Source organism: Glandiceps talaboti, chromosome 18, assembly GCF_964340395.1.
Source record: "Glandiceps talaboti chromosome 18, keGlaTala1.1, whole genome shotgun sequence".
Taxonomy (NCBI): domain Eukaryota; kingdom Metazoa; phylum Hemichordata; class Enteropneusta; family Spengelidae; genus Glandiceps; species Glandiceps talaboti.
This window is the reverse complement of record NC_135566.1, coordinates 9,892,936-9,919,685: the sequence shown is the minus strand read 5'-3', so window position 1 is coordinate 9,919,685 and position 26,750 is coordinate 9,892,936. Positions and strand designations below refer to the sequence as shown.

The 26,750-nt window shown below is 37.5% G+C and overlaps 1 protein-coding gene across 5 annotated transcripts in view; it reads left to right on the top strand.

Annotated features, from left to right (window-relative positions):
* Window positions 1-25,721, top strand: part of LOC144448936 (uncharacterized) — a 51,602-nt gene extending 25,881 nt beyond the window's left edge. The window contains exons 5-29 of one of the 5 annotated variants that reach the window (XM_078139317.1): window positions 57-218; window positions 1,798-1,917; window positions 2,347-2,403; window positions 3,125-3,177; window positions 3,874-3,940; window positions 5,000-5,085; window positions 5,900-5,986; window positions 6,309-6,487; window positions 7,758-7,900; window positions 8,742-8,896; window positions 9,626-9,693; window positions 10,433-10,607; window positions 11,284-11,399; window positions 12,058-12,168; window positions 13,889-14,082; window positions 15,010-15,676; window positions 16,501-17,332; window positions 17,676-17,878; window positions 18,452-18,631; window positions 18,896-19,084; window positions 19,429-19,622; window positions 20,130-20,697; window positions 21,118-21,270; window positions 21,670-21,891; window positions 21,937-25,721. In XM_078139317.1, the coding sequence (XP_077995443.1) occupies window positions 57-218; window positions 1,798-1,917; window positions 2,347-2,403; window positions 3,125-3,177; window positions 3,874-3,940; window positions 5,000-5,085; window positions 5,900-5,986; window positions 6,309-6,487; window positions 7,758-7,900; window positions 8,742-8,896; window positions 9,626-9,693; window positions 10,433-10,607; window positions 11,284-11,399; window positions 12,058-12,168; window positions 13,889-14,082; window positions 15,010-15,676; window positions 16,501-17,332; window positions 17,676-17,878; window positions 18,452-18,631; window positions 18,896-19,084; window positions 19,429-19,622; window positions 20,130-20,697; window positions 21,118-21,270; window positions 21,670-21,891; window positions 21,937-24,104 (7,149 nt within the window). In that variant the 3' untranslated portion in view covers window positions 24,105-25,721. Of the gene's footprint in view, window positions 1-56; window positions 219-1,797; window positions 1,918-2,346; window positions 2,404-3,124; window positions 3,178-3,873; window positions 3,941-4,999; window positions 5,086-5,899; window positions 5,987-6,308; window positions 6,488-7,757; window positions 7,901-8,741; window positions 8,897-9,625; window positions 9,694-10,432; window positions 10,608-11,265; window positions 11,400-12,057; window positions 12,169-13,888; window positions 14,083-15,009; window positions 15,677-16,500; window positions 17,333-17,675; window positions 17,879-18,403; window positions 18,632-18,895; window positions 19,085-19,428; window positions 19,623-20,129; window positions 20,698-21,117; window positions 21,271-21,669 lie in introns of all 5 variants that reach the window. The other 4 variants (XM_078139318.1, XM_078139315.1, XM_078139316.1 and 1 more) reach the window with 4 other exon arrangements.
* Window positions 25,722-26,750: the final 1,029 nt, after the last annotated feature.

The window sequence follows — 26,750 nt, the reverse complement described above, 5'->3', positions numbered from 1 at the left end:
GGGGGGGGGGGGTTTACTTGTAGTCACTAAAGGTTTCCCATCTGACTCATTTCCAGGAACCTCCGTTTATTCCCAAAGTTGAAGCTATTTCTCCTACACCATGTGATCAGGATTCTCCATCTAAACTTTCCAAGGAAGAGTTGCTGCATTCTATGGAAAAAGTGGACCGAGAAATTTCCAAGGTTGAATCACAGATCAAGCAATTGAAAAAGAAACAGGTATTTTTAATGAAAGATTTTTTTTTGTAATGTCAAACAACATGAACCGTAGTCTGCACTAAACCTTAGTTATCACACGATAAAGTAAATGCTTATAGTAGCAATGTTTTGATCATTTTTAGAAGAGTTTAGGATTTGTCAAACACAAGCTGTTTGATTGTTCTGTCATTTAATTTTCTGAGAGTAGAGTAAATTTGATCTGATATTTTATGAATTTTTACATACAACCGGGTTACCCTGACGATTATAACATGATTTATGCATACTATGATACTACATTTGTGTTTCTAGTAACAGACACAGAAATGTAAGTCAAGCAAAAACAAAATGGGGGTGGGTTGGGTGGGGTGGTTGGGGGTGGGGGTATAGCAATATTTCAATATAATCCTCCCGACTACAGTTCTCCTAGCTACCATTGCAATATACAGTGAAACAAGTCCTCTGTACCATTCCAGCTGTAACATTTACAAGTTAAAAAAAAGGAAGAAAAGTGTGTAGTACAAAATTGTAACATTTAAAGCTATCTTATCAACTTATGTGGATGTTTATTGGAAGTCATATGTTAAATGAGTTTGTGTAGTAGTAGTTACATGGAGATGAGTTGAATGACAGATCATAGTTACATTGAGATGAGTTGAATGACAGATCATAGTTACATGGAGATGAGTTGAATGACAGATCATAGTTACATGGAGATGAATTGAATGACAGATCATAGTTACATGGAGATGAGTTGAATAACAGATCATAGTTACATTGAGATGAGTTGAATGACTGATCACAGTTACATGGAGATGAATTCAATGACAGATCATAGTTACATGGAGATGAGTTGAATGACATCATAGTTACATGGAGATGAGTTGAATGACAGATCATAGTTACATTGAGATGAGTTGAATGACAAATCATAGTTACATTGAGATGAGTTGAATGACAGATCATAGTTACATGGAGATGAGTTGAATAACAGATCATAGTTACATTGAGATGAGTTGAATGACTGATCACAGTTACATGGAGATGAGTTGAATGGCAGATCATAGTTACATTGAGATGAGTTGAATAACAGATCATAGTTACATTGAGATGAGTTGAATGACTGATCACAGTTATATGGAGATGAATTGAATGACAGATCATAGTTACATGGAGATGAGTTGAATGACAGATCATAGTTACATGGAGATGAGTTGAATGACAGATCATAGTTACATTGAGATGAGTTGAATGACAGATCATAGTTACATGGAGATGAGTTGAATGACAGATCATAGTTACATGGAGATGAGTTGAATGACAGATCATAGTTACATTGAGATGAGTTGAATGACAGATCATAGTTACATGGAGATGAGTTAAATGACAGATCATAGTTACATGGAGATGAGTTGAATGACAGATCATAGTTACATGGAGATGAGTTGAATGACAGACCGTAGTTACATGGAGATGAGTTGAATGACAGATCATAGTTACATTGAGATGAGTTGAATGACAAATCATAGTTACATGGAGATGAGTTGAATGACTGATCATTGGTAACTGATGCCATGTCGTATTCTTACCAAATTTATAGCAAGAGCTAGAAGAACGAGCTGCTAAACCTCCAGAGCCAGAAAAATCACCATCACCAGAACCCAAAGCCACAGAAACTAAACATCAGAGTTTAGTACAAATTATATATGCTGAGAATAGGGTCAGTATCTGGAGTGTCAGATTTTTAGACATTTGCTGTTATATTTCAAAATTATTACTGTAATTACTAGATGAATGTGTGAGTGGGTGGGCAGATAACTGATGGATGGATGGATGAATCATGATGTAGTGGGGGGGGGGTGAAGTTGGTCGGATAGTTTGGTGGGCGGATAGATGGATGGATCAGTGAGTTGGTTGGTGGATGGGTTAATGGATGGGTGAGGAAGTGAGTGAGGAAACATTGTTATTATACTGTGATTATCAATACGTAGGGCCATTAGAAAGTCATGGCAGTGCACTTAAATTACTGCTCATTCTATCTGAAAATTGTAAAAATCAGTTGAAATCATGCAGCCATGGTTTCTTGGCTTTTGTTTAAAATGAGATGTCTATTTCAACTGGTAAACTTAATGTCTGTTTCTGTACACAGAGGAAGGCAGAAGAAGCTCACAACATGCTAGCCCACCTTGGACCTAAAATTGAATTTGTAAGTACTTGTACTACATAATTTATTGACTTACCTAAGTTACAACATTGTACTTCCATTATACAGATACTTCAGTAAATCATTTGACCACGTGGTCTTTTGCACCACAAAAGATGTATACAATGACTTTAATACATGAATGATTCACTTTGTATTTTCATAGTATATACCTTTCATATATTAGTTCCTTTCATTTTACTATTGCAAGAAATATTCACTTGTCAGTCCTAATAATAGCAGCCATAATACTTTGCAAAGACTAAGTCACTTGTCCTTTGTTGTGTATAACTGCGATTGAAAGTGCTAAAAATTTGAAACTGCTTGTGCATTGTAGCCTTTGTAAATCATTTGATCTACCAAGTTAATGAACATTTTTGGTCAGTTTATAGTATGTTTTCCACTAGTAGTTTTTATCGCTTTTGTAGTGCTTCAGCACCTATGAACTTTTAGGATATATGGCGCTTTACAAGTACTATTATTATTATTATTATTATTATTATAATTGCAATAGTGTCATGGTCTTATGCATGATTGAACATACATGATTTTTTTGCCTACAACTACATGTAATTATTTTTTCTGTAAAAATAATTACATGTGGTATTTTTCATGTAGAAGATAACTTTGAAATTTTATCATAAATTAAGCACTGGTTTGTGGGTCAGGATCATAAATGAAACTCTATAGTTGGTTGATATGTCAATATTTTCTTTGTGTCCAGCCAATGTATAACCAGCCTTCAGACAGTGCACAGTATCAAGAAAATATCAAAACGTAAGTTGGATCTTTGGATGTATTCTGAATTCCATGTCAATCATAATCATAATTAACCCAGCCATGTACAATGTAGGTGTACTGATGTTTTCATAAATGAAAGTTACAGTTTTATGTTTGGTCCAGGGTCGTGAAATATCAGTAAAATTGTGCGTATCTTGATTTGGTTTCAAACAACTGTATAGTATGGAAAATAAAAAAACATATCAGCTGGAATGGAAAGTCCTAAACAACTTATTTTTATTAGAAAATAAAAAAGGAGGGGGGTCCAAGGTTTCTCAGAGTAAAACCTTTTGTTTTCATTAGTTTTATAATACATATAAACGTATAATAGAATACAATGTAGAAAATTCAGCAAACACTGAGGAAATGTAATAAAATATTGAGTGATAGAATTTGTTGTCAGAGTCAGTCAAATAACTGACCTTTTGTACTGTGTAACTCTAGGAAAGGGTCTAATGAAGAAAACCTTAGAAGTCCGTACTTTATCAATTTCATCTGTCTACCCTGACATCTACTTTTAATTAGAGTTCCTTTGAAGGCCGTAATAAGGCTTCAATGTTCTCCTACATTTCAGAAGAGATAGGAAGTAGAGCTGATCATCTTACGTTAATATAGTTACAGCAGCATTGTCATGGTGATACCTCCCTGAGAACTCCTCTCAGCTAACGAAGGCCATTCATTCTTTCATTGCAGGAACATGGAAATGAGAAAGAAACTCATCTTATACTTCAAGAGAAGAAATCATGCCAGGAAATTACGGGTGAGACTGCCCTTGATTAGATTGCGTGCTTCTGTCGAGTATTTTATTCACAGAACAGAAGTGACATTCAATTTGTCTGAGTCTAGATAATTAAATACTATTCCCCCAATTTTTTTTTTCTTGTTCAGCCAAGTATAATACGAGTGACTTATGAGGTCTTGTTACTATAGAGTCACATATAAGTAGTGACAAAACCCTTACGTATGTAATTAGTAATTTACACCTGAATGAAAAAAAAAAATTGGAGAATGATTTAATTACACTATGAAAGCCTAATTTAAGAAAATAAATAGGAAACTGATTTAAATTTATAACATGCTGACACATTTACCTCAATAATACCAATAGCATAGCTGTGTGTTGTCTAGTCTAGCTGCTAGATCGTGGGCTTTCTTCTCAATACTCTGTTTCTGAAAGGTGGCATAAATCGAGGGTGAATGCCCAAGCTGGCGCCCTCACTGGCGACCATCGGTCGCCTTGACAGTGAGCAGAAAAGCCTGAGGGGTCTAGCAGCAAGACTATGTATTGTTGTGATATAGAATGACCAGGGTATAAATTCCGTATTGTTTTTTGAATGTGTACAACTTGGCTTGCTCATCATATAATTTATGTTGGCTAGTTATTTGGTTTTTGTCTCAGATTACTTTGATGTTTTATCAGCATTATATTGAAATGCCTTTTACATATCAGGCTGATAGGTAATATTTGCTTATGGTTCTTATTTTTGCCTCATGACTCATATTTGTTCAAATACACTTTTGACAAGACTTTTGATACATCTTTTTTATAATTCATAGGGATAGACCTAGTTTTTATGGATGAAGAGTAAACTCACCTGTGTTTCCCAATTATTTTATAGGGGTTCCCCACCAATATACAGAAATATAATTATGCAAATTCCCAAACATTGCAAAAAACACTTGTCATTGTTAGAATGCAAACAAAACTATACAAAAGAAAAATGAAAATGTCTGTTTACAGCAAAAATAAGATCTTCTTTATGAAGTATTGTCCAATCTGTGCTCCGTTTATTTGAGATTTTTGTTTTCATTACGACAGGAACGATACTTATGTGAACGTTATGATCAGTTATATGAGGCTTGGGAGAAACGAATGGAGAGGATAGAGAACAGCGCTAAAAGAAGGTTAGCCCACCTTTTCTTGTATCATGTTAGATCCTTCTCTAAGTCAGTTAGACAGAATGAAATTTGTAATAAGGGATCGCAGGATGTGCTAGATGTTGTAGTCATTGTCTATGTATACGACATGTCTTCTGTGATGTTTTTTTCTAAAAAAAATTTCACTTGTCTATTTCTTAAGAAAATGATTGGTTTAGAAATCGATAATGATGAATAGATGAAACCAACATTGCCCTAGGTGTTAAAGTTGCCGGTATAGTCAAACATATTGCTATTATAGCAAAACAAAACTTTTATCGTAAATAAAAAGAAACATTGGTCATGGTATAAGAACATATTTTACATATACTATACAATTATCAAAACTTTAAATAAAGCCAATACATGAAACCAATATATGAGGCAACTAGACAAACATGTTTTCACTATTGCTATAGTGTTTATTCCATTTGTGAAGCGTCTTGTTATTCTTGTAGTAGTATTTCTGTTTTGAAATTGGATAGAAAACAGGTATCTTTGTATCAGATGATGATGATGATGATGATGATGATGATTGATGATTGATGATGATGATGATGATGATGATGATGATGATGATGATGATGATGATGATGATGATGATGAAAAGTTTGACAACAAATCCTTCAAAATATCTGTACATTTCTATGAAATTTGTCACAGTGTTAAAAGATAGAAAGAACTGAATACCAAGCATTAGTGGGATGTCAAATTTTTGTGACATATTCCATTTACATTGCCACTATGCGTGTATTGATTTACAAAGGCCTATGTTGTAAGATTTACTGCATTTGTTCAACAGGGCTAAGGATGCCAGGGTGCGTGAATTTTATGAGAAGCAATTTCCTGAAATCCGGAAGCAGAGAGAGCAGCAGGAAAGGTTCACCAGGTAAGAGAAGCCTCATACAGGTCAGTGGGTAAAGATATAGGCATACATGCATAGCAGATGATATGAAAAAAAAGTTGTAGTTTTGATGAAACCTTATAGACAAAGCTTATGGTGTCAGTTTCTAAAAAAAAAAAAAAAGCTTATAGTGACAGTTTCAAAAAAAAAAGGTTTCGGAAAAAAAACGAAGTATAAATTGTGAAATGATGTAGCCAAGATTTAATGTGTGTAATTGTAAAGTGATATAGCCAAGATTGAGTATATTGTTGTGGAACCCCTTGGCCAATTCAATTATAGAACTGGTTTTGTGTTTTGTCTTCAAAAGTAGAGCTGGTGGGCGTAGTAGTTGGGGAAATATTGCCAGAAGTGAAGCTGAACTAGCAGAGATTGTAGATGGATTGAGTGAACAAGAGGCTAATGAACGGCATGTGAGGACCCTGGCTGTTGTACCACCAATGTTATTTGATGCTGATCAAAGACGTATTAAGTTCATCAATAAAAATGGTAAGTACTACAACACTTACAGAATGAAACAGATTAGGGCAGGGAAAGTTAAGATTAGATTAGATTAGATTAGATTAGATTAGATTACTTTGTTGGCTTACACTGCTATATTATACTAGACTATACAATGCCCTCCTACAGTCATGAATCTATATAGTGTAAGTAGCTGAAGGAGGCTGAGTGATTGAGACAACATATACAACGTAAATTATTTACACTCCGAATTCGGAACTACTACTAGATTCTATATAAGGTAAATTATTTACACTCTGAGTTCAGAACTACTACAGGATACTGCTAATGTTGAACAGGATTGTGCCTTGGTGTTGTTAAGAACATCAAAAACAACTAACAAAACAAAGGTAAACATGCAATAAGAAACGATGCAATTCAATAAAATAAATACAATACAATACAATACTCTAACTGTACTATACCATACCATACAGTACAATGCAAGACAATGTAATACAATACAATATAATACAATACAATACAAGATAAAATGGTGATAAAGTCGTGGAATAATTGTAGTTGGCTGTCTAAACTGTAGCCACAGATACTTGTCATTTGGCCTTGACCATTGGAAATGGTTTGAAAACCAACAGGACGAGTCTGTAGCTGTCTTATCTACAGCTGTTTAATCAGTAAACCCATAGCAGTGTGTATATATCTCCTGTCAGATCACAGTAACAGTGCTGAGAGTTGAACTAAGTTAGCTTTATTACCAACACGTGTCTCCTACATATCAAGTTTCTAGATATCAGCTGCACTAGTGGCGTCAGTAGGGTGATAAAAGCAGAATACATACCAGTCAGTCTTTGACAGGGTGCAAGTTTATCTAGGCCACCCAACTATTTAGCTCATGGACAGGTCATCCAGAGGTCAACCACCTCAAGTAATGGCATGATCATTGAGTGATGGTGTGAAATAAAGCAAGCTGTAGTTCTTTTCAATTTCATCACTATCGTCGAATTTACATTACCTTTGATAAAACCAACATACTGCCCTCTATCGACATACACAAAGTTTCCATTGTTTTTTTTTTACAAAATAAAATTTGTTTACATTCTTGAAAATCCATTGCAATACTGCACCAGATGGACATTATTATGTTTGTGCAAGATAGCTGCCCTCTATCAGGATATATGCATATTTCTTTTGTTTTTACAATAATAATTTAATTGTTTCGATTGTTTCCTCTACTTTTACTAAATGTGTCTCCTCTCATAAGATCATAGTGACAGTACTTCCCTGTACATTACCACAGGTCTGATTGAGGATCCAATGAAGGACTACAAAGATAGACAACATCTCAATCTGTGGACAGAACCAGAGAAACAAATCTTCAAAGAAAAGTTTATCCAGTATCCTAAAAACTTTCAGATGATTGCCTCTTTCTTGGAAAGAAAGGTGAGAAATATTGCAGTTAAATTTGTATTTTATGAATGATTTAGTTTGTAACTGATGGCATATTTTGAGTAAAGTAAAGCTAACGTGTATTCTGCAGATGTATGATATGCACTAGTGCTATACTTCAGTTTACACAAAGTGGCATTTTCCCCCCTTTTTTGGTATCTCATAAGTTACCTCTGAATACCGTATGAGAGCTAGAGCCTTGAGCATGGAATCATGATTGAATGGTTATAATTGCTGGCTTGGAATCTGTAGATTGCAGATTTGAGCCTCACTGTTGCTGCTTGTTTCTGAATGGCTGATGTCCTTGAGCAAGATTTGAACCACACTTGTGCCGCAGTCAACCCGGCTGTATAATTAAGAGCCTGGTTTGATAGAGGTTGCAATGTGAATGCTTTAATCCTATGCACTTATAGCGGCTGCAATGGATTGTATGCTCCCTCGGGATGGGAGTTGAGGAAAGTTAAAGTGCCTTTGCTTAATTACACATGTAGATCTATACCAGGGGTAATAATTGTGAGTGCTTTCAGGAAAACAGGCATATTATAAATACACAGTGTTATTATTATAATTTACCAGATGTTTTAGGGGTTTGATATAAAGCAAATAGCAACTACTCAGAACCATAAAGTTATAGACTGTGTCTCCTTGATGGAAAAATGTCATGTAAAAAAAATTATTACATGTGATTATTTTGAAATTTTCGTTATTATTTCTTTATGCTTCAATATGATGATAACACAGTGACATTCGATGTAAACAGCAATGGCTTCAAGGTATTTCAGTGTAACCAGCAATGACCTCAAACTTTTATTGTTCTGTCTCCACTATTTGATAGAGTATACCAGACTGTGTGCTGTTCTACTACACAACCAAGAAGAATGAAAACTATAAACAGTTAGCCCGGAAAGCTACCGTGAAGAAAGGAGGGCGAGGGTTTCGTGGTAAAGGTATGAGAGCTGTAGATGATGATGATAAGGATGAGGATGGCAAGTAAGTAACACTCATTATACTATGTACACGAGCCATTTAGAACAAAAAATATGGAATTTATACTCTGGTTGTTCTACATCACAACAACACACAGCTATGTCACGACAGTGCTTGTCTATGTCATTGTTCTGCTGTATTCAAAATGTGAGTCAAAATGCTAAAAAAATGCCATTACTTTCCCCGATTTTTTTGTCAAAATATGAGTCAAAACACTAAAAAATTGCCATTACTTTCCCTAATTTTTTTTTATATTACTGGCGATGGTATAAATATATTATTCCCCAATATTTTTCTTCATTCAGCCAGAAAATACTCATGACCTAAGGGTTGTCAATACTCAGCTAGTGACTTGTATTAACAAGGGCCCTTAGGTCACTCATATTGTCCTCAGCTGAATGAAGAAAATATTTGGGGCTAATAATTCATAGGGTAAACTGATATTACAAAATGTCAAATGTTGGCCACAATCAATCATTACGTAAACAATGGCTATTGCATTACACCTTTGTCAGTAATAGTGATAAAATCTGTTTAAAAAACTGAACACTTTTAAAAAGTTTAGAAGTGTCAGCGTTGTCATAATTTGAATTTTGAGTGTCAGTGTTTTGCTCAGGGTATGTAGTCTAAAGATTTGATTTGATTTGATTTGATTTGATTTGTATTGCTAATAAACTTACCGTGATTAAATATTCAATTTCATGTTTGTTTGTTTGTTTGTTTGTTTACTAGTGATCGTCATGATGAAGATGATGATAATATGAACCATAATCATGATATTGATGTAGGAATGACAGATGGTAAGTACTCTTAGATTAGATTTTGTACTAGTCATTTGTTATTTATTTAAGACACTGTTTGTTACTTTAGTCTGTATGATGTCATATGTTGTGCTGGTGGAAAGAGCAGACTGCTAAGAGCCGAAGAATGCAACGTATCTTACTGTCGATTTTGTACTCAGTGTCTATGTTTTAATCGTTTGTTTGATTAATGTGTACAAGAGAGAATGTGATTTCCCATCATAGTAGATAGTAAAAGTTTCATTGCCATGGAAACTAAAAGTTTCATTGCCATGGAGACTGACTATAAGTCTCATTGCCATGGAGACTAAAAGTTTTATTGCCATGGACACTAAAAGATTCGTCTGTTGTACTCTGTCAAGAGCTCATCTTTAGCAAATGATTAATAGGAGTGGCACTAGCTATGAATCTTTTTCTGTCTAATCCCCATAGTAAGTTACTGTAGCATGAACATGTGCGTAAGTTTTAACTGTGAAATGAATTACATGGCAGCTGATGTACCTGAAATTAAACCTATGTATATTTCCTAACGTTAGCAACTTGCAAGTCGGCCATTTTGTAAGTTGTGTGATGTCAAATGGTGCATTATGGTAGTTGTGGTATCACTCCATTAATATACATGAATCAAAACATTTTTTAAATGTTGTTGAGTCCTCTTATGAAAAAGCTCCAAGAGATCGAGAGAAGACTAAATAGTTGCCAATTCTGTGAAATTTCAACATGTTCATATTTATTGTAGGTCCAGCCACTACCTGTTCACTGTGTAAGAATCCACTAGATGCGTACAGCCTCAGCAGACCTGTCAATAAAAGTAACTGCGATATGTTTGGTGTGAGGGAAAGTGAAGTTACACCTAATATGAGAGTGTGTAGCAGCTGTAGATGTCGCTCTATTAGACGGAGATATGACCAGAAGTGAGTAACTGTCTTGAATCTAAAATATTCATTTCTTGTTCTTTTAAGTCACCACAATCAATATTTTAAGTCGCATATACACAGTATACTATCACAGGGTTTGTATGTGAGACATAGGGTAGAAAGAATTTATGTCTGAAACTACAAAGGGGTAGGAGTTGGCTAGCTCTTTTAAGATGTGGGTAACTTTAGTATATGTTCCCAGTAAGCAGATTATTACAGGAAGTTAAATACTTCATTTGCAGTGCCAGTGTAGCATTCTTATGATTTCCATGTGCTCTTAAGTATGAAATGAAAGTGACATTCATTTCACCCACTGTTGAAATTGTACCAAAACAATCAGTTGAAATATTGTCACCACATTTCTGTTGTTTCTCCATGTGAAATGGACTATGTATGAGAGGGGGACACTCACTTTTGTTGCTGAGGGGGACATAGCACCCTCCTGTCATCTAGTTAGTAATATCTGATTCAGGTATTTAAAAAGTGCTAGCGAAAGCAATGTATTTCGATCAAATCAACCTTCAGCCCTTTTTCATCCAAAAGCTCAGTTTTTTTACACGACATTAGTATAAGAAAAATGGCATGAAGAACAGTACATTGATAATTTAGTAAATGAATAACATGTACGTAGACCCTGACCCTGACTGAAGTACAGTTCTATTGTGCAAACTAGGTGTCCTCTACCGTCCTGTAAGACACCAAAAAGGAAAGTAAGAAGACTGAAACCACTACCTAATAAATGGACAGAGATTCCTGATGATCAACGACAAGCTATATCAGAAGAACTTGGTATGTTTACACTACTATAACTCTAAGATTCTACATTTGTCATCTAATTTCACTAGTTGTAATAAATACTAAACCTTTACTCAGAACAGTTCTAATTTTTAAGTTCATTACCTCTCTACTAATCATTTATGGTACTGTGTACACGTGTGATGTCCATATGTAAACATTCATGAAAGAGATATTGAAATAATTTGGTGTTCATCACCAAATTATAATACATTTGTTGGCTAACGATAGGGTTTGATTACCTCAGTCTATAAGTACAACAATAATATGGTTTTTAGCTACTGTGGCTGTAAGTCATTGTGGTCATCATGTGAAGGAGGGTGGGTTAGATAGCAGAGATTTGAACAATTTGATGTTTTAGAAAACCTCAATTGATAATATTTGCTAAATATAAATGATGAAAATTCTGTCACCGTGCCAGAAATAATTACTTGTGTGTTTCTTGTACCATGTTTCAATTTGAACAAAATGTTCGTTGTCATTTATGTTCTACGACGGCAGTGTGGAGTATCCACAATGATTATATTCTGTTAAAATCTTTGTTGTTGTTTGCACCCTACAACAGCAGTGTGTGGAGTACCCATAGTGATGAATCGTTCATGCTATGTTTGAATGAAAATGAAACTAAACTATACTTTTGATTAATCACCAGGTCTTACTGAAGATATTACCAAGTGTTGTGCTGCATGTTTTAATCGGATAGCACGTCGACTTGGAAGTGAAGTTGAAGCACCAGTGTCTGGAAGTGAAACTACTGAACATGGTAAGATGGACATAGCTTGGTCAGAGGTCACATGCAAGGTCAAATGCAGTATGATGTCTAGTTTATATGCAAATTTTGATAGTTTGACCTTATTTTGACCCATATCACTTCAAAATAGACTTGTTGTGTTTAGATATATATTCACAGTCAGACAGACAGACAGACAGACAGACAGACAGATAGATTCATCGGTAGGTCAAAAGGTGCAAAAGTTATTGATAATATACTGTAGTCCCTAAAATGTTGTACTATCACTAAATTTTCAGGTGAGTATTGCCTAGCTTCACCCTTCCACTCTCCAGCTTTGGCCATTGTTGTGCATAAAATTAAAATAAAAACTTTCCCCCATGATAGATGCCATTGGAACTTGTAAATACAAACTTGATAGTGGAGTACAGAGACTGATTATAAAGCTGATTGTGGTTCATTCTTTATATATTATTACCTTACACCATGCTAACTTTACAACACACATCATGTAGCTACTGAAGATAGAAGTATTGAACTTTGACCTTGAACATGTTTGTCGTACTATACTGTGAATAGTAACATATTATCTGTAGTTGTACAGTTAAAGGGTTGTGATTCCATCATAGGGATGGCTGGGGGGGGGGGGTTTCTCAGTTAGTTTTATCTTACATGTACAAATGAAGATTACATGGGATCATTCTTATGTTGTGGACCAAGCTTTTCTATCACTCTGCCAAACAAACATTTTTCACACCTAAATTTAAATTGTAATCTTTATCTGAAGTGGGTCTATAATAGGTTCGAGAACCACAGTATATCCAGGGAAACTATGAAAATTTCATAAACCATCCATACATTGTACAATTATTTTGGATTTGAATCCTGGTAAAATTTCGGTGGAACTGGGTACTAGAGATTTCACTGGTAGATTTCACGTACTTGAAATGCCCTAGTAACTATGTAAGCAAACCTGACCTTGATGGTATCAGCTTGTGAGGCACTTCCTACACAGATGTAAAGTATGTTTACATTTGTGGCAGTGGGTTGTCCTATTAATGTTACAGAGTTAACTAGCCAATTGTGATAAGTGTTCTATAAGCCCTTAGGGAATATGGCCAGCTGGTACAATGTTGTCAATAGTAAAAAAAACATCCTTGCCAGCAAATTACAAATTTAAAGTATGTGTGCTATTTATCTCAAAATGTTGAGGGTATACAACATATACATTTTTGAACATTCAGATATAGTATTTATCATGATGTGCAGTGTGAATAGTTTCTACCATTGTATTGTTTATCGTATCTCCCACCTCAGTATGAAGGTATGAGGTATACTAGAGTTCATTGACCCAAGCTAATTTAATATGCAAATTATATTATAATTAGTGTATTGACCTGGTTGTGGCAATCCTTTTACAAATGAGTAATGCAGTGGAAAGAGTAGTCAGAGAGCTGAATAATACATGTATTATTGTAGATGAATAGAAAGAGCCTCAGACATGATAATACTCATTGTTACACAGCTCAAAACAAATCATAATGAACAGATACATTATGAGCCAGAGTTAGAGAACCTGTAAGGATTGCACTTGGCTGTCAACATGATGTGGTCATGCCCAGGGTAAGAAACAAACATTGTAGCGGCAGATTGTATAGACACAGAAATGCTGTCACGTGTAGCCACAGATCCAAGGTTAGGACAACAAATAGGCAACCTTGTGACCACTCTGTGTGTTCTGTTCCATGTCCAGTTGTGGAGTCATCACGCTGGACTGAGGATGAAATGGAGAGAGCTAAGCAGGGGCTGAAGGACTTTGGACGGGATTGGAATGCTATATCTCAGGTGGTAGGCTCCAAAACTGAGGCACAGTGTAAGAATTTCTACTTCAACTACAAAAGGAAATTTAACCTTGAGGCATTGGTACAGCAATACAAGAAGAGACGGGTAAGGATACTTTCATGAATTTATGAGTTTTTAGTGTTCACCATTGTCAGGTTAAAGGACAAATTGTTTATACTAAGATATGTGAAGTTATATAACCAATGTATTGTGTTATTTATCAGTACAAAAGGATAAGTGAAATCTATACAACCTGGCAAAATGTAAACAACTCATTTTCTATGTTGTTAGTTATGTTATTTAAAAGTATGCCAGTATCAATGTAACTATTAGTGAAATCCACACCACCTGGGAACTCATTTTCTGTGTTGTTATTGATAAGTATGCCAGTACCAGTGTAACCTTTAAGTGAAATCTACACTACCTGGCAAAATGCAAACAACTCATTTTCTATGTTGTTATTTATGTTATTTATAAGTATGCCAGGATAAGTGAAATCTACACAACCTGGCAAAATCTAATCAACCCATTTTCTGTGTTGTCATTTATAAGTATGCCAGCATTGGTATAACCTATAGTATAAGTGAAATCTACACAACCTGGCAAAATCTAATCAACTCAATTTCTATGTTGTCATTTATAAGTATGCCAGGATAAGTGAAATCGACACAACCTGGCAAAATCTAATCAACCCATTTTCTGTGTTGTCATTTATAAGTATGCCAGCATTGGTATAACCTATAGTATAAGTGAAATCTACACAACCTGGCAAAATGTAAACAACTCATTTTCTGTGTTGTTATTTATGTGTTTTTTAAGTATGCCAGAATAAGTGAAATGTATGGTACACAACCAATATTCTCAACTAAAAATAAAAATGGATTTTCACTTTTTGCATGACAGTTGTTGAAAATAATGATATCCTTGTGAAATGGACAGTCACATAGGCTGTGTAACTACTCACATGCTAAAGAAATGTGCATGAAGATTTACTTTGTCTATTGTAATGAAACTGGTTACTTTGTACAACAGATAACACGAGGTAGTCGGAGAGACTCTACTGCAGATAGTGTGGCTTCGACTGTGACAGGAGCATCGGAAGAAGATGAAGAATCATCAATATCTAGTGACGAAAATGATGCTGATAATGATGATAATGACGAGGAAAGCTCAGGTACCGCTAGCGCTAGTGAGAATGAAAACGACATCGCTGACTCCTCCAATAAAGTAGAAACATCTACATCAATGACAGATCCAGTTACGGCATCTACTAGTTCTACAACTACAACAACTCCAATCACCATAGATCTAAGTAACACTCAGTCTAGTGACAAGGTGGATAAAAAGGAAGAGGGTCCATCAGAATCAGGAAGCAGTCTAGCTGGTAGTAAAGCAGACCACAGAGAGGAAGACCATGACAGTAGTGCTACATGTAGCGCTGATGAAGGAACTGGACCAACTGATCACGTTGCTGATACCACCAAAAAGGACTCTGACAACAAGGAGGCGGTAGAGGAAAAACTCAGAGAAAAGGAAAAGGAGAAAGAAAAGCCCATGTTAAAAGAAAGGCTAGAAATAGCAGAAAAGCCACGGACAACAGAGAGATATGTACCAAGATTGCCAGGAATGCCAGATATGCCAACAAAGGGACTCAGTAATATTAGAGACCTTATCAACTCAGCCATTGATAGACACCTTGGTAAGCTTTAGTTTTAAGTTGTATCAAATAATGTGCTGCAAAGGTTAGAATTGTTCTAACTGTGATAAAGTTACTCATCTAGGTACTTGACCGTCCAACTTTCTTTTGATAGCAACTAAAGGTCCACATTCAGAGTATTGTCGCCTGAGAGGTATTGTCAGTTTGTTTGGCAACCTTCCAAGCACAGATCTTAGATCTTGCTACAAGACTATACGGTTATACTAGAAAATAACTTGTATTTCGCATGGGATATACATATTTTCTTAATTCGAAAAACTGGTATATGGCATAACCACAACTGGAATAGAGACCCAGTCAAATCACTTCCTATGAGTAGTGCTCGAAAGGCATCATCGATAGCAACGAATCCCACAAACTTCATGTAGAACTGTTTTGAACATAAGACCGCTACTATTTTTCTTATCCATTTGGCCGAATCGGAAAATACACCTAGACAAAATTCCCACTTAGTATTAAGATATGTTCATTATGTTAGTGTCAGCTTTATGATGGAAATTATGTTGATCAAATTTCATTTCTACTATTACTGGAGAAAAACCAACAATCTTTTATAGAAACAAACATTTTAGCGTATATTGAAAGTGTGAGAGGGTCGCTTTCAATTCCAAGAGTAAACAATCACAAAGGGTGTGCACTATTAAAGATCATATCTAGCAATGTTTGGATCATAGATTTTCAACTTCATACATTTATTTTCATATTTACACTTTTCTGGCTTTGAAACAGATTTTTTGTAAGTTCTAATACAAGGATTAGAAATGGCAATATTTTATGTGATCACCTTTTCTCCAACCGTTTTGTAGGGATGGAGAAGTCATCACAAGAAAACCGAGAAAACCAAGCCAAGGAAAGAGTTTCACCTGTACTGCCAAGCAGTTCCAGCTTGAACATTCATACCATTCCACCCGCTGTAATGAGGGTGACAAGCCCTGTCACTAGCCAGTCTGTTGAAAGAAAGCCATACATGCATCCCAAGATGGAACCAGAAGACTCTAAAATGGATAAACCAGAAGATTTAAGTTTGAGTGCTGAGAGCAAGGCAGCGATAGCACAGCAACGCATGGAAACTGACATGATGGTGAAGCCACGGGCCAGATCGCGGTCTTCGTCACCGTACATTTCATCACCGCATATCTCTCATACATCACAACATAAACAGGAATATTACGATCCTGAGGCATACTACCAACGGTATGGACATATGCAAAGACCACTTGTACATCCACCACACATGCAGTATTACTATCAGGAGATGGCGGCACATGCACAGGCAGAGGCCATGCGACAACAACAAGAACACCATGCTGCTGCTGTAGCGGAACGAGAGAGGACGTACATGACAACCCCACCTAATCAAGGCCAAGGAATGGGCAAACCTGGTCTACCACCAAGAACTGGTTCACCCTACACTCTAATACCTGCATCTGAAAGAGGCATGGCACAGCCACCATCAAGACCATCATCTCGAACTACAAAGCCATCTAATGTACCACCGCCACCCCCTCTTGTGGCTAAGACTTCACCTAAGCCCTTGAAAGCAGACAAACCTTCCCCATTAGGTATGCCAGCAGGTGTTGGATCAATAACCCAAGGGACGCCAGTCAGCTATGTTCCCACTGCCACATCGCCATCAAGGTGAGCTATTCAGATCATATATCCATCTGATTCGAATTCTCTCATTCCTAACTTGTACTCGGGTCCCTGACATACAATTTCTTGGTTAGCTGTGTCAGTTATTACCATGTTTGCTTGACTGCCACCCAACAATTCTGGCAAAATGGAAGGATATAGGCTGCCTTCTCTACAAAAGAAGTGCCCAACATTCCATTAAGGGAGCAACTAGAGAAAGTTCCTGACGAGGTTAGAGTCATTGCAGCTACTAATGTATACTGGGTGATCTGTGAACTATTTATCATATCATATCTCATCATTATCACATAATTATAACTAAATCACTGTCGAATGGTTTTGTTGACAGATATGAAGGTGGATCTATATCTCGTGGTACTCCATACAGACCAGAAGGCTTACTGATGAAGAGTCAGGCTCAAACATCTCCTAGACAAGAAAGTCCAATAGGGTCCATCACTAGAGGTACTCCAATGTCTGCAGTGTCAGACCAAGGTGGATCTATTACTAGGGGAACACCAATGGTACATGAACCTGGTGCTATGCCAAGAGGTTGGTACATTGTCTGTAAGATATGTTGTGAGAAGCCTGATAGGGCTGAACAACATAATATATCGTAGTTAGTGCATTACATTACATTACACCTGGTCCATTAGTAGTAGGTACATGTCAGCTGTGACATTCTTTTGTAACTTTTGCCAAATTCCAAGATTTTACATTTATTTTTATACCGACCAGTTGGCTTATCAGAGGAAGTCTCTTTGGAGAACTGACTGTGTCTGTCTGTCTGTCTCTGTGTGTGTGTGTGTGTGTGTGTGTGTGTGTGTGTGTGTGTGTGTGTGTGTGTGGTGTGTCTGTCTGTCTGTCTGTCTGTCTGTCTGTCTGTCTGTTTGTCTGTCTGTCTGTCTCTGTATATCTGCGTGCATGCACACACGTGCATCTATGTATGAGTGTGCGTGTGCGTGTGTGTGTGTATGCTTACATACATGTATGTGTGTATGTACATTGTAAGACCACAATGGTCATGAGCAAAATACCGACAACATTCAGTGAATCATCAATCATTATGTCTTACAGGTCCATACATTCAAGAAGACAAACACCCACAACATTATTTTGCCACAGGAACACCAGCTGGGTATGAGCGTGAGTCAGCTAAGAGTTCACATTCTGCATATGAAGGCCATTCTATGCAGCGTGGTAATCCTGGTAGATATGAACATAGATCTGGCCATGAAGGTTCTATAACTAGAGGAACACCTGTTGGCTATGAAACAGCTGGCCCTGCTGGCTCTATTACCAGAGGTAATATTTTCATTTACACAGTCATATAGTAACCATGATAATATTTGATGTCTAACTTTCAGAAACTGTGGTTGTAAAAATGCAAGAAGTAGGTGAAGAGTTTATCGGGATTGTAAAAAGAATTGAGTCTACAGTTGATAACAGTTAGTTCATTTGAAAATTTAGCTGCATTTGTGAAACACTGTATCAGGTATTAATGTTCTTCTACAATATATCAATGTTAAGTTGATACATTACCAATACAATGTTTGCTTCATTTGCCAGGCACACCAATGGGTCATGGTGAAACTGGTTCTATATCCCGTGGTACACCAGTAGATCCACATCACATGTACAATGCACCTAGACGAAGTATGTCACCTACACAGCCAGCATACGGTGCATGTGGTCCAACCATGGCAAGGGGACAGTATGAGACTGGGGCTTACAGCAGTTCAAAAGAAACATTGGCAGGTAAGCATCCATAAGTCCTGTGATGGTCCACAACAGCTAAGGAATGTGAATTCTCTAAGTTGTTTTCTGCTTTGTGAAAAAGAATAACAGTTCTAGTTCTGACCATGCTGTGTTGTGTGGGAAAATTAAATTATTTGTATCCCGCCATGGGGATTTGAGGAAGTAAAGGGCCACTGTGCCACTATAGATCCGTTCCAGGGGTAGTAATTGTGAAGTGCTTTAAACACAGAGTGTGAAAACGTTGTGTAAAAACCAACATTAATATTGTTTTTATTATTATTAGAGGGATAAAGTACTTAGAGTTAATACCATGTTACAATTTGATTTGTTTTAATCTATTCTAGGTGATTTTATGATTGCTAAACAAATGAGTCAACAGACACAGCGATCACCATATCCAACCCCTCATGGTGGCAAGGAGGCTAGGCTGTCACCACGTGGTGAAAGTCACCCACATCCAGCTAAACGATACTCACCAAACCAGACTCACCTTGTAGAACCAACAAGTCATCCCAACCCAGCCTTTGTATATGGACAAGTAAGTAAATTTTTTTAAATGATATGTTCAACACAAAGTTCAATTATATAGCAGACTTGTTTGGTGGTGAAATTAGTTAGAACTTAGATTGAGTACTACTGTGTACAGATTCGTTCTCCAATATTTCTGACAAACTTTACCCAAACTGTTAACTTATACAGGATTGTGTACTTCTTTCTACTTATAAAATAGTTTATTTGTATCACACCAAGAGTTTCTCTCCCATTTATTAACAAATCTGTGTTTTGAAAGCATTACCCAAATTACAGTAGATTCATTCTTGCTCCAAATGAAATGTTTAGTACATAGATGTTGATAGATTACGATTACTAAAATTGATTTGCAGGTTGGGCCATATAAACCCTAGTCGTATTATACAGCAAAGTCTGTAAAAAGTTATTTTTCTTGAATATATAGATCATACATAGTGATATAGCATTTGGTCTGGCTATCAAATTTGGACTACCGGGGTGTACTTTCATGATCAATGTTTCTATTGTCCAATAGCATGGTCCTGGTGGTGTAATGTATGTACCCCATCAACAACTTTATGTGCACGCTGGTGCACACCATCAAGTGTCACCTCATGGCCATCATGCTGGACATCCAGTCAGCCCCCACCAAGTGGGAACACCTGGTCATCAGCATGGTTCAGCGGACGGCCGTATGCAGCGAACAGCATCTCCCTCACAACATCGAGAAAGCACCTCTCCAGCTGCTGCCGGACAATCCCGTGACGGTGGTGAATATGGTCAACAACATGCAATGCCAAGATCATGGCAACACCCCAAATTTAAACAACATCATGCAAGAGGTTCCAGCCCGGGAGGTGGTCCACCTGTTAGCGTTGGTGGCAGTATGCAACACGGAATGCCAGGACGACACCTTGCAGGCCTAAACGTTCCACCTGGTACCATGGTGTCTGCAGCACCAGGGGTCAACCATCCACAAGGACCAAGTATTATGGCTGGAACTGGTCGGCCAACACCAACATCATCGTCTGGACCTCATCAACATTATCACCCACATCCTCATCAACAGCATATACCGCCAAGATACTCACCAAATAATTCAGGTTAGTGTCTTGGGTTGTTTTGCAAGACAAACTACAGTGTTGTCAGCAAAGTTGGGATAGTATTGTATGGGGATAGTACTATATCGGTATGTTCTGCATAGAAAGACAGACATGCAGCAGTAGCAGTGTTGTACAAGTATAGTAACTGTATCACTCTGGTTACACAAGGGAGAAATCTGGTGAAATTGTTTACAAGTTTCTATACTTCGTACTATATTTTTGATGGGAAACCTTTGAAAAAGATGAGGGAAGTGAGTAGATTTCACCTTACTGATAAAGAAACACTGAGTTGGAATTTTAAATTCATTGTGGGTCTCTTGGCGAAGACTTGTTATATGTACATTCCTGCATCCAAGCATTACCATCATTTTGTTGAATTCATATACAGATATAATGATTATTTTTTGTTTTATGATACAGTGCCAACTAGTAGAACCGGATCTGGGGGTAGAGAGGGAATGGCCAATGGAAATGATGCTTTCAATGCACTGGTCAATGCTGCTGCATCAGCACAGTCCTTGGAAATACCCAAACAGAGAGCAGAAAGACGCCAGAGTTCACCTGGCATGCAAGGTATGAGAAACTCACAGTCATTACATGACTGCTAGTTGTGTTCTCTGCAGCTTTACTTGGAGCGCAGCAGAAAATACTGCAAGCAGGAATGCAAATACTCTGAGAAGCACAATGGCTCTCACACAAGATAGGTTCAGTTTTATAACATTTGTATATCCGAAACAACAGGTGTGCAATAATGTTTTCAGTGCACTGCAAATAGTATAGGTATGCACTGATGCAAGTAATCACTGGTATATATATATATGTAGTAAGGAATTGTTATCCAGACTGATCTCACTGGCTAGAATATCGTATCATACTTACATAATACTGGTGAACTGTTTATATTCATGTGAATTGTTGATTTGTGTGAATACTGTTACTGTATTTGACCAATTCACTCTTCCTCTTTTACAGTGCATTCACCAAGAGCAATGCTTCTGGAACAAGCTAAGCCTCAGGACCTTAGTAGTCATGCAGGTATGCAGTATCCCAACCCAATGAGACACCATCCCAAGGAATGGGAAGCATACCAACGGAGAATGGCAGAGTCAAATCGAGAACGAGAACGCCGAGAGATGGTAAGACCCAGACCTCAAGAACCTCCTCAGGACAAAACACAAGAAACTGCAAGCAGTAGTAGTAGTAGTAGTGGGGGTAGCAGTAGTGGCATCGGTAGCAGAGACAGCGCTATTTCTCAGGAGACAATGCAAAGGGAGGCATCTAAAATCTTTGCAGCACTTTTTGAGAAGGATAAGCAATGTGATGAAGATGATGAGCCTGGAAATAAGGGTGGTAAGACAACCTTGACTGCAGCCAACTTGATTGATGTTATCATTACAAGGTCTATCAACCAACCAGTGGTAGAGTCATCTGCTGTGATTGATGCTGAGAGAGAAGTTAGCAAGAGGAAACACATGATGAGGAGTAGTGAATCTGATTCCACACAAAGACCTATGGCAGCTTCCAGGCCAGCCACATCCAGCACAGAGGAGCCTGAAAGGAAAAAAGCAGCTGAAATTAAATCAACTCCAGATGAAGGGAAAATGGACATTTCACAATTATTATTCAGACGTGAGAAACTGAATAGGCCAATAACACTAGGTGAACATATAGACTCTATAATTTCACAGGATTATGGACGTGGAATAGAGTCACCGGCATCAAGTTCAACAACATCAAGACCTGAGACACCAGATCTACCTGAAGGCCCTTCAACTCCCACCAGTTCTCATTCTGCAATTGGGGATAGAAGTCCAAGGACAGCTTCTCCTTCAAGACACCGCCTTACTTCTTCAGAGCAAGCACCAACAACAAGTATGGCAAGTCCAAGGGCAGCTACAAACAGCTCTCCATCTGTACCAACTCCTTCATCTGCTGCCAAATTTAGAAGCATGTCGCCAGAGACAAGCACATCCAACACGCTGTCTAGCATCATTTCTTCAGCTTTCCTACAAGCTACCAGAGGAGATGTCAAGGACTCAGCAGGCATGGGCAAGGATGGGGCGTATGGTCGCAGAGACAAACCAACTATGTCTAACTCCATGAATATCGATATTGAACCCATTTCACCACCTGCACCAGATAGCAATAGTAGTGAGGCTGCAGCTGTTCACACTTCCTCCAGAGATACACATGGAGGATCAAGCCGAACAGCAGAATCATCGTCATCCAAAAGTCCAAGCAGTATGCCAGTGTTAATCCCAAAGAAACAACTTGCTATGCGAGCACAGTTAGAGGCAAGTGGATGTAGTGAAGCCATGGCAGATACAACCCATGACAGTAACCATTCATCAGCAGAAATGCCAGACACAAGGTCAGCTAAAGAACATGGGGAAAGTCGAAAACGTAGAGCCAGTCCAGAAGTCAGTGACAGTAGTAGGGTTACTGCTTCATTTGCAAGTGCAAGTGCTAGACGTGTTTCTCCATCTCATAGCCATGATCCAGCTGACAACAGTGACAGATACAAAGCTAGTAGTATGTCTATGCCTCCCAACAGAGGTAGTACAGATTCCACAAAATCAACCTCACCTACCAGTTCTCATGTCACCTCAGCTGACTCTATTGTATCAAAGAAACGAACTCTGGAGTTCAGAATTGATTTCAGGCAATCTATTGAAAATATTATCGATGCTCAAATGCAGGACTTCAAAAATGAGTACCAAGCCCAAGAGGTGAGTTCTGCTGAAACTGCAGATTCCAGTCAGAATACTCAACAATCCATGTCACAGAGGTCATCACGTGGTCAAGATACAGAACAAATATCAGACATTTCTGATGCCGACAGCTCACATGAAGCTGAAGTATCGATGTCAAGAAGACCTGCACAAACCAGATCATCAAGCCCAAGACAGTCGAGCACCGAATCTGCAGATACAGATACATCGGGAACAGCAACTGCCTCATCTGCAGAAAACTTAGTCAGTGGTACTGCATCATCAAGTGTTGCAGAAATAGGCAGGAAATCATCAAGCCCTGTTGGGCAAGTCAGTAGCCAGGATTCTTCTGAAGCCCAAAGCACACAAAGCAGTAGAGGCAGTGGAACAAGGCGATCCAAAAAAGAGACCAGTTCTATTGTACCTCAGTCGTCTGTTTCTCAGGTTAGCAGTGCACCATCTTCTACGTCATCATCCATGGTAATGGGAACGTCATCACACCCGACATCATCGCAAGCAGGATTTGCAAATCCATTTCCGTACTCAGCTCTGTCATTGCGTGGTATTCCATCAGTTAGCATGCATTCTGCTGCTAGTTCAATCAGCAGCTCAACAACTACAATAGCCAGAGAAAGAGAACCAGCACCACTGTTGTCATCGCGGTATGAGACATTGTCAGACAGCGAATCTGACTGAGTCACTGAGTCACTGTTGTTGTTGCGAGACAAGACACTGTCAGTTAACCTGTTTGATGACTGATGGTCAGCTCTACAATCATTCCAAGTAACCATGCATGTGCAGTAGATGAGTTTTCACAACAGACTTGAACAGTGTACTAGTTGATATTTTTTTCAAAGACAATGAATTTCTTTGGAAACACAGTTGTAGAAAAAAAAAGAAATCTATTTTTATTTTGTGATGACTAGTGTTATACAAGCAAATTTATTCTTAACGTGTGCCAAGGTTAGATGGTAAACCTTGGTAGAGAACAACTTCTAACATTTCATGTTACGTGCCAGTGAGTTTGAAAGTTTCAAATTATTACCGTACATGGACTCTTGCAACTAAAGTTGTCCTAGAAATCATGTATCACTTTAAATCTTTTAGAAAGTTATTTTTGTGATGCGAAAAAGCAATGTTCGTCCTTCTGTATTCATTTTGTATTAAGTACTGTAGTCCTAAATGGGGTATAAACATTTAAAACCAAGATTCTTTATAGAAAGTAACCAGTATAAGTACTTTGGAATACTGCAGGTACAGTACAGATAAAATGCTGTGCAAGAGCTTAAGACTGTAAAAAAAAGTATGAACAGTGCAGTACACATTTTAAAAGTGTAACCCTACCATACAGTACTTACGCTCGGAGAAGTACAATGATAACAGTAACTGTTATTGGCACAGAACTCTCACCAAAGTACTTGTTCACTGCTTAAGTTCACTTTATTTCAGTAGAGGACCCAACTTAAACAAACTTTGGACTACTTTTTTATTGTTTTTGTTGTATTTGACAGATTGCAGACTGTTTTGTCAGTCAGTACATACGTACGTACGTACGTACGTACGTACGTGTATTACATGTGAAATGTCAACGATGGTCACAAAACATTAGCCAGACACTGGCAGAATAGATCATAGATTAAAAACAGAAACCAGTTCACTGCAGACATCTTGTTAGTCTCCCTTGTGCTTCTTGCATTGTGTACTCAAAATAATATTGAGTCAAAAAAATAAAGATAAAGTTTGTAGCTAGACGTAGTTGTGTATTATCAATCCTCATACCTCATTGTACAGAAAGAAGTCTGTGATGTTTTTAATTTTACTGTACCATATAGACTACTCCTCATCATGTATAGTCAGTGGTTGTGAGTTATCGATGACACACTCTGCACTTTCACTTTAATGATAATGATGCGGAATAAAAAAAAGTATGTGAATTTGTCAAGAGCTAAAGATTACTCTTGATATCGCTCACTTGGGGGAAATAAGAAGAATGCATAGATCTGGACTGGATGAGTATTGAACAGTGGATTTTCACATCATGATGGGATTGAAAATTTGACATATTAGGGTAGTGGAGAGGTGACACAGTCATAGATAACTCAAACCAGTTATTTACATTTGTATTCAATACATTTGGTAAATATGAAGTGCCTTGTTGAGAGACGGGGAAAGTCTACTGTTAATGGTTAAAGAATTTAGGGGGGTGAGAACTGTGTACGGTGATGTAGGTAACAGTGACAACTTGTATAATGCAGTCTATGTTTTGGACTAGTTTTAGTATTAAATTTGATTTCATGATATGGTGGTGATGAAAGTGATTTCTGTTCATTTCTGATTTTTGTCTTTCTTTTTTTTTGGAAATATAAATATAACTCATTTGAAAGACCATGTGTACTGCTGTCATGATTTCACTACAAGTTACATTCATATGATGACAAGTCAATAGGGAACTTGCAATCCAGACTGAGCATGCTCAGATGCAAAGGACTATGGGATTATCTGTGGTTATCATAATATTAATCTGGAGCTACCGACAAAAAAATAAACCTCCCACAATGGTCAGGGTAACTATGAATTGATCATTCGTGGTTGCAAACAATGTAACAGTATTGTTTACAATACCAATTCATTAGTATTTATTATCATATTTCCCATGATGCAACATTCAACGTGGCGGGTTTGCAAGTTCCCTATTCTTTGCTAGTTAACACAGACAAACTGAAACTATCATTGCCACATGTTAAATATAAGCAGTCAGTGGACTGTGATGTAATTAGATTTCTTAACAGGAACCATGTAAAACCTTGTAGCCTTGAATTATCGTCAAGGTTTTACCACTCATCCAGAGTAACAATGATTTTGTGGCTTCCATGACGACAAGGTAATGACTTGCACAAAGAAACTGCAGATGGTACAACTTACAAGAAGGAACATTGGTAGCATGTCTGCTAACAAGACAGTTACTTACGTACAACCCCTGTCTGCGAACCTAATATCTGGATTATTTAATACTAATATTACTCCCCTACCACACAGTCATATACACATACATAAACATACAACACACCCATGTACAGACCTAGCACACACCTATGAACACCTACATAGCCACAGCACACACCCACAGGACACATACAGACATAGCACACACCCATATACACATACATAGATATTGCACCCAGATACATTATACATACATAGGCTTATCACACACGCAGACATACCACACACTCGTATACATATATGGACACACCCACACCCATGTACAGACATATACACCCATAGACTCATGCAGACATAGCACACACCCATGGATGCCAACATAGGGACAGCACACACCTA